The following is an 11,979-nucleotide window of genomic DNA, read 5'->3' on the forward strand; positions in this document are numbered from 1 at the left end:
ATCCTGGCTCTCCATATTAACTATGCACACCCAAAAGCATCTCCCAGAAACTTTTGCAATGCAGAAGAGTCCCATAGAGACATACAAGGCAGAAAGGGTTCCCAAAAAGTAGGGAGATTGAAAATCACTGGTGTAAACTCAGAACTTCAGAAACTGACATTGGTTCCAATCTGGGATGGATTGTTCAAATTTAACTGGCTCTCTATACAGACCCTGCACATCTATAATGTACAGCTTTATTTTCCATTTCAACAGGAGCCTGATCAGCGCACTTACAAGGAATTGCCTCACCCACCAGTGAAAGGCAAGCACCTTTGGGAATAGGCTGCAGTGTTGTGCAGCCCTCAGCAGACAAGAACTCTGTAGGTGGCACAATTATTTTGAGCTCTCCAGACCTCTCCGGGGAGTGGGACTTAGTAATATCTTGGTGTTTTAATATGCACCTTTAATTAATCCAAAACTGCTTTCATGCAAAACTTTTTTAGTCAGCTACATTTCCCAGTCCAGTTTCTCTCCAGTGTACTAACTAGACTGTCTCTAGACAGAATCCTTTTTGGTAGTCAGAAAGTTTTCTTAGGGGAGTTTCCTCTCTTATGCAGCACTTCCTATCTCATTGGTGGGACCCGGAGCACTCCTGGTCTCAAGCCTGGTAGATCCCAGGAGAAATGGAGAGACTAAGTTAATTCCATTTATTTTAATGGACCTATGATAAGTATGATTATGTCTGGCTCCAACTCAGAATCTAGAGTTCGTTCAAAGGAGCTGCTTCAGTCTTCTTGAGCAGAAATGGCTAGGCAGGATTACAAGTATGTAATATGGACTACGTTTGCCTCAGCACAGGGATGCAGCAAAGGGTAACTTTGAAGCAGTTCTAATTTCCAGTCAAGCGATAACGTAGAAAGAGGGTAGAAGTTGAGTGCTGTACTGATGAATAATGGGATGGAAGCATATTGCTCTTTTCAGATAAAAGGAAGGTGTGAAGCTATTTTAACGGTGTGCGTCCTTCTTTGCAGGTGTCATGCAGCCCAACTTGTGTCGTGGCCAGAGCTGAAGGCCATGGCTGCCCCTAGAATTCTTTAGGATATCTCCCGGACAACATCACTCCTGGGAAAACTAAAACCCATCTCAGACAGCAGCTTTAGGGCTTGGTCCGAAAGGAGAAGTTGCTTCTACTGAGGAGACTTGCCCAGCTACCATGGCTAGCAAAAGAAAGTCAACAACGCCATGTATGGTACGAGCATCTGAAGCAATGGAGGAGGGGGTTCCCAAAGACTCTAATGCAGGAAAGGCACTCGGCAGTCCAGAGCAGGACTCAGGAGATGCCGGGAAGGAAAACTGCGAAAATGACTGTGAAGTGATTGAGGGGAAATCTTCTCCAGCCAACCCAACAAGGAAACCCCTTGGTGGTTATGAATGTAAGTACTGCCCATTCTCCACCCAGAATCTGAATGAATTCACAGAACACATAGACACGCAACATCCCAACGTGATCCTCAACCCCCTCTATGTATGTGCTGAATGTAACTTTACAACCAAAAAGTATGATTCCTTATCGGAGCACAACACAAAACTCCACCCAGGAGAAAACAACTTCAAGCTTAAATTAATCAAGCTCAACAATCAGACAGTCCTAGAACAGTCCATTGAAATATCAAACAACCCAATTGCTGCTGGAATCCCTGAATATGAGGTGGTTCCTGTTGGGGCGAGTGGTACGAACAAAGTTCTGCCGATTATTAACATCGGAAAACCTAAAGGTGAGGCTAAAAAAAATTCTATGGACAACCATCTGGATGGGATTCCCCATCTTGTTACCGAAACCACAGAGCCTATTGCGTGTATTAATGGAACAGAACTCCTTCAAGATATACTAGCTCATGTGATGCCCTCCGTACAGCTCCCGCCAAATATCAACCTTGTTCCTAAAGTCCCTGTACCACTGAATAGCAACAAATACAATTCCGCCCTGGACACTAATGCAACTATGATCAATTCCTTCAACAAATTTCCATACCCAACACAGGCGGAGTTGTCGTGGCTGACGGCAGCATCCAAACATCCAGAGGAGCAGATCCGGATTTGGTTCGCCACTCAGCGTTTGAAGCATGGCATCAGTTGGTCTCCAGAAGAGGTCGAAGAGGCAAGGAAGAAGATGTTCAATGGCACCATCCAGACAGCACCTCAGACCATCACTGTTCTGCCAGCGCACGTCACTGCCGCAAAAATGCCACAGCCCCTCCTCCAAACAGCGGTGCCTTGTCAGATACTCAGTCAGACTGGCCTGGTCTTGGCACAAGTATCAAATGGATCAAACATTTCCCCAATTGCCCTTGCTGTCGCTGCCAATCATGGGCAGAAACGGAGCACACAGAACCAGCCAGCTGTCCCAGAACCCAAGCGCCCACACGTTGTCCCTGCAGAAGTCTTGCCCAAACAGAACACCCCTGCTACGCCTACGAGTACGACAACAGTGCCATTGTCTGCTATGCCGCCGATATTGTCAAATGACCGCAAGAAGACCAAGGAGCAGATAGCAGCCCTGAAGGCAAGTTTCATTGTCAGCCAGTTTCCTGACAATGCAGAAATTTACAAGCTGATAGAAACCACAGGCCTCTCCAGGAGCGAGATCAAAAAGTGGTTCAGTGATCACCGATACCGAAGTCAAAGGGGAATTGTCAATATCACAAGCCAGTCCATCGCCAAGGACCGGATTGCTCTTGCTGCTGCGCGGCAGGGGCGTGCTTACTGTCCAATACCAGACTTCACTTTTGAGACGTTCAAAGGAAAAACCCAACAACAATTTGGGATCCTCGAAGAAAGTTTTCGTAAGAGTTCTTTTCCAACGCAAAGTGAGTTAGAAAGACTTAGGACTGAAGCCAAGATGAGTAGAAGAGAGGTTGAATCCTGGTTCACGGAGAGAAGAAAACTTCGGGATAATATGGAACAAGCGGTCTTGGACTCAATGGGACCAAGCATGAAGAATGAGGCTCAAGGAACTTCCAATGGTGCAATAAGTCAAACCGAGAAATTTAACATCTCCCAAGTACCAACATCTTTATCCCGGTGCTCTGCAGCCTTTGCCACAAGTAGCCAAGAGCAGGTCCACTTACTGAAGAGTACATTTGCGAGAACTCAGTGGCCATCCCCACAGGAGTATGATGAGTTGGCGGCTCAAACTGGGCTCACTAGGACGGAAATTGTTCGCTGGTTCAAAGAGAACAGGAGCTCTCTAAGAAATGGGACACTGAAATGGTTGGACCAATACCAGCAGCAGTATGTCATCGATGGGTATAATGAGACAAAGGGGACAGTGCCCACTGGGAGTCTGAAGAACAGTATCCACGAGGATCAACAGCCTCTCAAGGAGAAGTTGGAGAAGCAGAACATAGAATGTACAGAGAAGTTGGAATGCCACAGCCAAGATAGCCAGGGCACAGACGAGAACCGGGACACCGGCAATGTGAATTGGGTGGAAGTCACCATTGATGATGACGACGACGATGCTGCTTCGGACTGTATGGATAGTTGGAGTCAATCAGTGCCTGAACACAAAGCAGATTTTGATTCTGAAAGTATATCTGGTGACAACTCTCATACCTAGACAGGTAACAATGCTGATGGTTCGTTTTGTCTTACCTAACTTTGACCGTGGTCCTTCTTTTCAGCTGTATTATTATTATTATTATTATTATTATTATTATTAATAATATAGCACCATCAATGTACATGGTGCTGTACAGAGTAAAACAGTAAATAGCAAGACCCTGCCGCATAGGCTTACATTCTAATAAAACCATGATAAAACAATAAGGAGGGGAAGAGAATGCAAACAGGCACTGGGTAGGGTAAACAGGCACTGGGTAGGGTAAGACTAACAGTATAAAGTCAGAACAAAATCAAGTTTTAAAAGCTTTAGGAAAAAGAAAAGTTTTTAGCTGAGCTTTAAAAGCTGCGGTTGAACTTGTAGTTCTCAAATGTTCTGGAAGAGCGTTCCAGGCGTAAGGGGCAGCAGAAGAAAATGGACGAAGCCGAGCAAGGGAAGTAGAGACCCTTGGGCAGGCGAGAAACATGGCATCAGAGGAGCGAAGAGCACGAGCGGGGCAATAGTGTGAGATGAGAGAGGAGAGATAGGAAGGAGCTAGACAGTGAAAAGCTTTGTAGGTCAACAGGATCTTGCTCAGTATTTCATTTCCAGTTGCCAATACATTTTGAGCAGAAGGTTCTTCTTTGGGGATAAGTAGCCCACAAAAGCAGTAGAGTAAACGCATGTGCAACATAGGAAGGTGCTCTATGCCGGTTTAAGCTACCTGCCCATCTAGGCCAGTGTTGCCTTCTTCAGGGCCTCCATCAAAGGTCTTTTACCTCACCTGGGAACCGTTTCGCTAGGAATGCTAGGGCAGAGGTGGGGAACCAAATTCAGTTTTGGAGAAGCTCTCGGAGGCCGCATTCCAGTGTGGGCAGGGTCAAAGGCAACCGGGGCAAAAGGGGTTGGGGGCTAAAATACAGAAAAAATACAAGCATATTTTAGCTTAAAGCTCTTAGAACAGGGGGGGAAACTGCACAAAAGCCAGGCAACCACCAAACTATGCTGGTGGGGCTTGACAAGGGGGATGTGGCCATCTAGGAAACACTGAAGGGCCAAGTTGGGGCCCCCGGAGGGACAAATGTGGCTCCTGGCCTGAGCTTCCCTATGTCTGTGCTAGGGATGGAGCACCTGGGACCTTCAGCATGCAAAGTCAGCTGGTTACTGCCCCTTTTCAATTTACCTATTCTCTATGCTTCTACTTAAACAAACTGAACTAGGCAAACTTTATCTTGAGAAGAAATACCTTTTTCTGTGTATATTGTTGTCATGCAACCTTGATATTCCATTTAGTACTTGAGCAGAGCAACCTTGATGGTTGGGATGGGAAATCCAGTTTCACTGCTTGTTTGTTTTTATTTCCCTTCGGTTTTGGTTTTCCCTCGATCGTTTCCCTACCTGTTGGAACCAATGAGAGGAAAATTATATACACCACCTCCGGGGCTGCCATACATTTCTCCACCCTCCTCTCTTGCGGGCATGTCTAGGTACAGGGAGGGATTTGGATGCGAAACCTCCCCGATCTACCCATAACATACTGGTCTCGTCATCTAAGGCCCTCCCACAGGTGCCCCCTCCGAGAAAGGCTTGGAAGGTGGCAACAGGGGCCTTCTCGGTGGGAGCCCCCACTAAGGGATGCTCTCCCCAGCGAGGCTCACTTGGCACCAACGTGGTTATCTCTTCAGCGCCAGGTTAAGACCCTCCTCTACTCTCAGGAATATATGAGAAAGCTTCACTTTGGGTCCTGTTGATTGTTAAAATTGTTAGCGGTGTGATGCACGTGCACTGTCTATTTATATGTTTGAATGTAAACAGGTTTTATATTATCAACAATATTTTATTTTTAAGGTTTTTAATCTTTGTAAACTGCCCAGAGAGCTCTGGTTATTGGGCAGTACGGAAATGGAATGAATGAATGAATGAATGAATGAATGAATGAACGTGCCTCCTGGTCCGCCTCCTTTTTGCCTTGACCAGCGTTGGAGCTCTGACATCAGAGAAGCACCGGGGGGGGGGGGGCTCGGAGGTTCCTACAGGAATTGGGGAGGGGGGGCATCCAAGGCTGGATCTTTCTCTCCACCTTCAGGGGGAGGGGGATCTGATCTGTCCTATGGCGCCTGGGAAGCCCTTCCAAGGATCATAGGATTGCAGCCTTAATAAGGACGGTACTTTACTGTTTTGTCCTTGCCACAATGCTGTGAGGTAGGTTACCCTTACACCGACTGAAACTAAAGTTGATAAAAAGCAGCTGACCCCAAACTACTCAAGGGTCCATAGCTGAGCTTGGACTTCAAAGTTCAGCCCAGTGGATAAAATCATGACTAACTTAAGTCCCATTCATTTCAATGGGTCTACTCTAAGTAGGACTTATATTGGATTTTGCCCTATCTACGCAGAAAACACTCGACTCTATACTGTAGAAAACAATCCGGGGGGAACGTCCATTTGTTTCATACGTTTTGGAGAGAGTGGAGCAGTGCTGAATATTCTGATTCCACCCAGCTATGCTTTCATACTTCCTAGGTATCCCTGATCTTTCCCATTGATTTTAACACTCTTCCTTGCTGGAAATACAAACTCCTGCCCTCTAGTGGGGAAACATAAAACGCTGGCATGCTAAACATTATCTGGTCATATTTTACGGCCACAATCCAGCATAGAATTAGGCACATGCCAATACATTGAACTCAGTAGGTTTGTTCGGTATTGGATAGTTACCTCTACTCCCCCTACTCTTTAAAAAGATTGTATTGTTTCTAAACTAGAATGCTTACATGCATTTTTAATGCTTTTATTTTAAATATTTGTATTCAAAGCTCTGGTGTGGGCTGGTCCATGAAGTCACGAAGAGTTGGAAGCAACTGAACGAATAAACAACAAATTCAAAGGTATCTTAGGGCTCATCTACACCAAACAGGACATTGCACTATGAAAGTGGTATATAAAAGGCAGGAGTCATACTACTGCTTTATAGCAGTATTGAAGTGCACTGACCACTATTGGGGCCCTTTGACACATACCATATACCACTTTCATACCACTATATCCTGCTTGGTGTGGCTCCTGCCTGTTATATACTGCTTTCATAGTGGAATATCCGGCTTGGTGTAGATGAGTCCTTAGATTGCTGCTTGGACCCAGACAGAAATCTGAAAAACTAAGAGGATTTGCCTTGAAGATCTCTTATTTTTATTGTTAATAAAAACATCACTTATCCATGCGTCGATGGGCACTGTTTTGTCCAATGAGGCAGACACCAAGTATAGGGAACAGGAGGGAACATAAAAGCAAGAAGGGTAATGAGATGGCTTACATGCACCAGGTCAGTTGGGAAGACCTTTCTCAATTGACAAGCATTTGGCCTGTTGAGTTGATATTGAACTGACTGCCTAAAAACGAGTCTCCTTGGATTGAGGCTTTAATCTGCTGGCTCAAAATGCAGTTGCTGTGCTAGATCACGCCAAAGCCCTACCTAGTTCATCATTGCTTTCCCACGGTGGCCAACAAGATGCCCACAGAAAGCCCACAAGCAGGACACGAACACAGATTCACACACCCTTGTTCATATTGCTCAGCAACCAGTATCATACTGCCTCTGATATTGTGAGGCTAACATCTAGCCATCCTGACTAGTACCCATTGTAGCCTTATTTGATCCATGTCTACTTGGAAGTAAGAACTGGTGAGTTCAATGGGACTTACTCCAGGTAGCTGTGTATAGGACTGAAGTTTCTCGCCTAGCAAGAGCCAAGCAGTGGCACATAGGTGTTCTGCTTTTAAAAAAAAATCTTACATTTCTATACTACCCATTAGCCAAAGCTCTCTGGGCAGTTCACAAAAGAAACTTAAAACCATAAAATACAACAACATAGTAAAACATAATATTAAAAACCCTAAGTTTAAAACAGAATAAAACCAAAGTAAGAAACAAGATAAAAGCCAACAGCAATTTAAAGATCTAAAAAAGCACTAGTGCGTTGTTTTTAAAACTAAAGAGCTATAGAACCTGGGAAAATAAAAAGGTCTTCATCTGGCACCAAAAAGACTACAATTTAGGTGCCGGGCAAGTCACTTTGGAAAGGGTATTCAACAAGGATGCCACCACTGAGAAGGCCCTCATTTGTAGCCACCCACCTCAATTCATCTATTGTTCTAAAATGTGTTGTGATCTGCCTTGAAGGATCTTTAAAAAGAACAGTAGGAAGGTTCCATACGCCATTGCTGGAAACAGGGCCAGATTTAGGGGCAGTTAACCCTTGGGTGCTGGGCTTGCTGGGGAGGCTGTCATGGACTGTCTACTTAGCCATCTATTCAACAGCTGGAACAAATTGTACAAACAGTTCATATGGCATGAATGCATTCCCTAATGTGCAAATTTTAACATCTCACATGGCAGGGATAAATCATCTGTGCAAATCACACAGCCGAGTTGTGAAATGAGCTACACATGCAATAAAATGGGTTTAAAAGTTGGACAAATGGGAGTTGGCGCTTTGGGGTTTTGAACCAATTAAACAGCCAGGGCATCATGTAAGAAATAGCGGGACTGAAGGCTTTGGGTCAATGTTCAGCCTCTTTTATTTGACTCCCTGCTGAAACTTGTTCCTTTTCCTAATGCACCTGGATAAATGTACAACTTTGCACATCTGTGCCATTTTGTCAAATAATCACATCATGTGCTTTTTTGTTTTTCATAGGCCGGTCATTCAGCTTCCTAGACCTACAGTATCTTTCCTGTCTTGGGAGTCACTAACCCTGGGATCAAACAAGGTCTTCGGAAATGTGATATCCCAAGTTTTGACTCCAGAATCAAAGTCACGGTGAAGAAAAGACAATCCTGTGGAGTATCGCAGCGAGTTTCATGGTGCCAAAGTCCCATTATGGGATTTTTCAACAAGGGCCCTTGTATATAGGTTCTCTGTTGTGTGCTACTTACTTCCTCCCAACATATACATACACTGCAGAGATTATTATTTTTTCGCTACTTTTTCTCATCACCACATTAATTGCTGTCTCATGGCAACAGTTTGGCTTTTCAGTTTTCTTTAGAATCCATAACCATTGCTTCGACTTCTATGATAATTTGTAGACTTCTTGGCCAGCTGCTTCCGTTTCTTACGATGAGCTTCTATACCCATGGAGAGTTTATCCATCTCAACACTTTTACGGAATCCATCCTGGATAGTGTTGGTCGGTTGCTCATTTTGGTTTTCTTAACAACCATCTCATTTGCAATTGGCTCTGTTTTGCTCCTCTGCATGAAGAAAACCCATTAACACATCCTGTGATTCACTGTTTGCCAAAAACATCTGGACTGTGGAACTCGGGAGATGTTGATAGTACAACGCCTTTGCTTGTTCCAAGCACCTATTTTCTACTGCTAAGATTGTACAATCCTAAAAACAAATGGACTTTGCAATGGAGGGCTTACGCTTCTTTATAACCGAGCCTGTTCGTAATTCTTTGTTGGTGCAACGACCGAGAGACTCTTATTTTTGTCAGCCTTCGATGCTGTAGTGCACAACATGGTTTCTTGAACCCTTGCCACTACATTTTTAGCTTGTTTCTAGGCTCCCCCGAGTGCACTTTTGTTCTTCAAGTAACTGCTGAAAGGAGAGGGAGAGAAATGGAGGGGATAACTCTGTCTTGGGTCAACGTTTAAAGGTGACTTTGCTGTGGTTTGGAGAGACTGATCCACCACCACCCCGCCCCCCCAATATACGCTGCACAAACCTAACGTTAGGACGGTTTGAATTAATTAAACAGAACTTTTCTAGCTTTTTGTGGTGACTCAGTGAAACAAGCTTAATGTTTGGCGGGAGTGTGTGTCAAATTTCTCATTGTCTCCAATTGTTCTTTTGCTGTTAGCTCTACCCTTCCTCTCATACTTGGCACGTACCCAGCCGTAGCGCTTCATCAGTTGCGGTTCTTGTTCAAGGAGCAGCCCCAGCTGGATCTGCTCAAAGCTCCATCTAGTCCAGGAGTTCACAACCTGCAGCCTGCCACAGCATTGACTGTGGACCCCTATGAGGGCTCTGCCTCTGCTAGATTCCCCATTCCACCTATACTGTCCACTCCCTTTTCCAGAGGCCCTCCTATAGATTGCTCTTTCCAATGGGAAAGAGCCATCTCTATCAGGATTGCTGGGGGCCTGTGCAGTACAGCCAGAATCCTATGTGCTCCAAGGGGCTGAAAAGGATGTGCACCCCTGATCCAGGCCAGTATCTGGTTTCCTCCAAGCAGGGCCTTTAGGCATCAATCCTGTTCCATGATAGGAACTCTGTCCCTTTTAAGCTGTGTAGCTGTAATTATGCATTTATTTCGACCCTAGCCAATCATTAGGTAAACCGCCAGCTGAAGGTCCCAGGTTCAATCCCCAGCCTCTGCCATTAGACCCATCAAGTAGCAGGTGATGAGTAAGTCCTTTGCCTGAGACCCTGGAAAGCAGCTGCTGGTCAGAGTAGGCACCAGTAGGCTTGAAGGGCAAGTTACATGACCTGGTGCAGGGCAGCTTCCTATGCCTTGGAGCAGAATGCTTGCTCTCTGCAGCAAGCAAGAGAGGTGTTCCCATTCACTTTGGAACCTTTGTAAAAGCAGGCATCCAAGGGGAATGTTGCTGGACTACACCTCCCATCACTCCTCACCATTGTTATTATTATTATTATTATTATTTATTTATATAGCACCATCAATGTACATGGTGCTGTGATGGCTTAAGGGCTGATGCATTGGCTGTGATGGCTTAAGGGCTGATGGGAGTTACAGTCCAACAACATCTAGAAGCCCAGATGTTCTCCACCCCTGAAGTAGGAAAACGCTTTCAAGCTGACGTTTATTAAGATGCCTTTCTCCACCTCCACTGTGTCAGATTCAAAGCTGGGGTAGCATTAAGAGCATGAACTGGAGAATCCGATTCCAGTCTCCCTTCAGCGACGTTCTCCCAATGAGGTGGGTGAGCTGTAACCTCTGTGGCAAGCTAGGAGAAAGCACGTGTTTGTGCTGAGGCTACCCAGAAGGAGCATGGCGTTTAAAGGCATCTAACTGCAGACACAGCTACCACCCGGGTAGCATCTGACAGCCTGCCATGCAATTTCCGCCTGCAAGAGGGATGCGCATACGGTAAGGATCTTTTAAACCAGAGTTATTCAGTCTCGAGCCAAATCCAGCTGACCTGAATTCCCTAGATGCCCACACGCTCTTCTCTTTGCCCCACCCCCGAAATCATGAAATCCTAGAATTGTGGAGTTGGAAGGGACCATAAGGATCATCTAGTCTGGTCCTCTGCAATGTGCAGAAAAACCAGTTAAACCATCCAGGAGAAGTGGCTGTCCAGCCTCCTTTTAAATACTTCAAGGAATGGAGAACCCACAACCTCCATGGGTAGACTGTTTCACTGTTGTACAGATCTTACCATCAAGACGTTTTTCCTTATCTAGGTAGCTGTAATAATACCCATCCTTTCAGGTCCTAATTTCTATGGCAATGGACAATAGTTCTTAGCCATCTTCCCTGTGGCACCCTTTCATGTACCTGAACACTGCTCACATGTCTCCCCTCAGCCTTCTTTTCTCCAGACTGAACGTCCCCAAGTCCCCTTCAGCCCATCCTGATAGGGCAGGTCCTCGAGCCCCTGTATGATCTTTGTTACCCTCCTCTGAACCTGTTCTAACCTGTCAATGTCCTTCTGGAAATGTGGTGCCCAGAAACCAACACAATACTCCAGGTAAGGTCTCACTAGTGCTGACAAATGCCTCTCCTAAGACTTAGTTTCTGGCACTAAGAGCTTCAAGCTCAAATGTGTTGGCATTTTGGCCCTGCATCTTTTCCCTTGGCCACCCTCACTACTGGAATGCAGCCTCTGAGAGCTTCCCTAAATGTGAGTTCAGCCTGTTGGGTTGAAAGAGGTTCAACCACCATGTTATTAACCCTTTCTCCTCTGTAGCATCGGCATGAGTGAGGGCATTCCTACAGCTTGCCAACTGAGTAATGTCTCAACAGCCCATTGCTGGCCTTAGACCACGGGTGGGCAAACTGATGCCCGCCACATGTTTTGAACTACAACTCCCATAAACCACAGGCAGCTTGGTCAGGGGTTTTGGGAGTTGTAGTACAAAGAATACCTGCCCCTGCCTTAAACCATCCATTATTTATTGGCCCAATCATAACAGACTACGTTGGAGAACATTTGTAAGGTTTACTGGGAAAATATATAAAGACCCATATCAACACTCAATCATATATCAACACTCAATCATAATCTTCTAGCCTATAGAAACTAAGAGTTTTGCAGGTTGTTAGAAGAGCACCACTCACTTTACACCTTTGGAAGTGGAACTGAACCTCTTCGGAGGTAGAAACATCAAGGCCTGGTGAGGACAAAGCAAATACCAAACAAG

General features: G+C 45.3%; 1 protein-coding gene across 1 annotated transcript; it reads left to right on the forward strand.

Annotated features, from left to right (window-relative positions):
- The first annotated feature begins 1,016 nt into the window (after positions 1-1,016).
- Positions 1,017-9,365, forward strand: ZHX2 (zinc fingers and homeoboxes 2). The gene is made up of 2 exons (XM_063131096.1): positions 1,017-3,605; positions 8,281-9,365. Exon 1 carries the CDS (start codon positions 1,196-1,198, stop codon positions 3,599-3,601), a length of 2,406 nt encoding a protein of 801 aa, XP_062987166.1. The 5' UTR covers positions 1,017-1,195; the 3' UTR covers positions 3,602-3,605; positions 8,281-9,365.
- Positions 9,366-11,979: the final 2,614 nt, after the last annotated feature.

This window comes from Elgaria multicarinata, chromosome 7 (assembly GCF_023053635.1).
Source record: "Elgaria multicarinata webbii isolate HBS135686 ecotype San Diego chromosome 7, rElgMul1.1.pri, whole genome shotgun sequence".
Classification (NCBI taxonomy): Eukaryota; Metazoa; Chordata; class Lepidosauria; order Squamata; family Anguidae; genus Elgaria; species Elgaria multicarinata.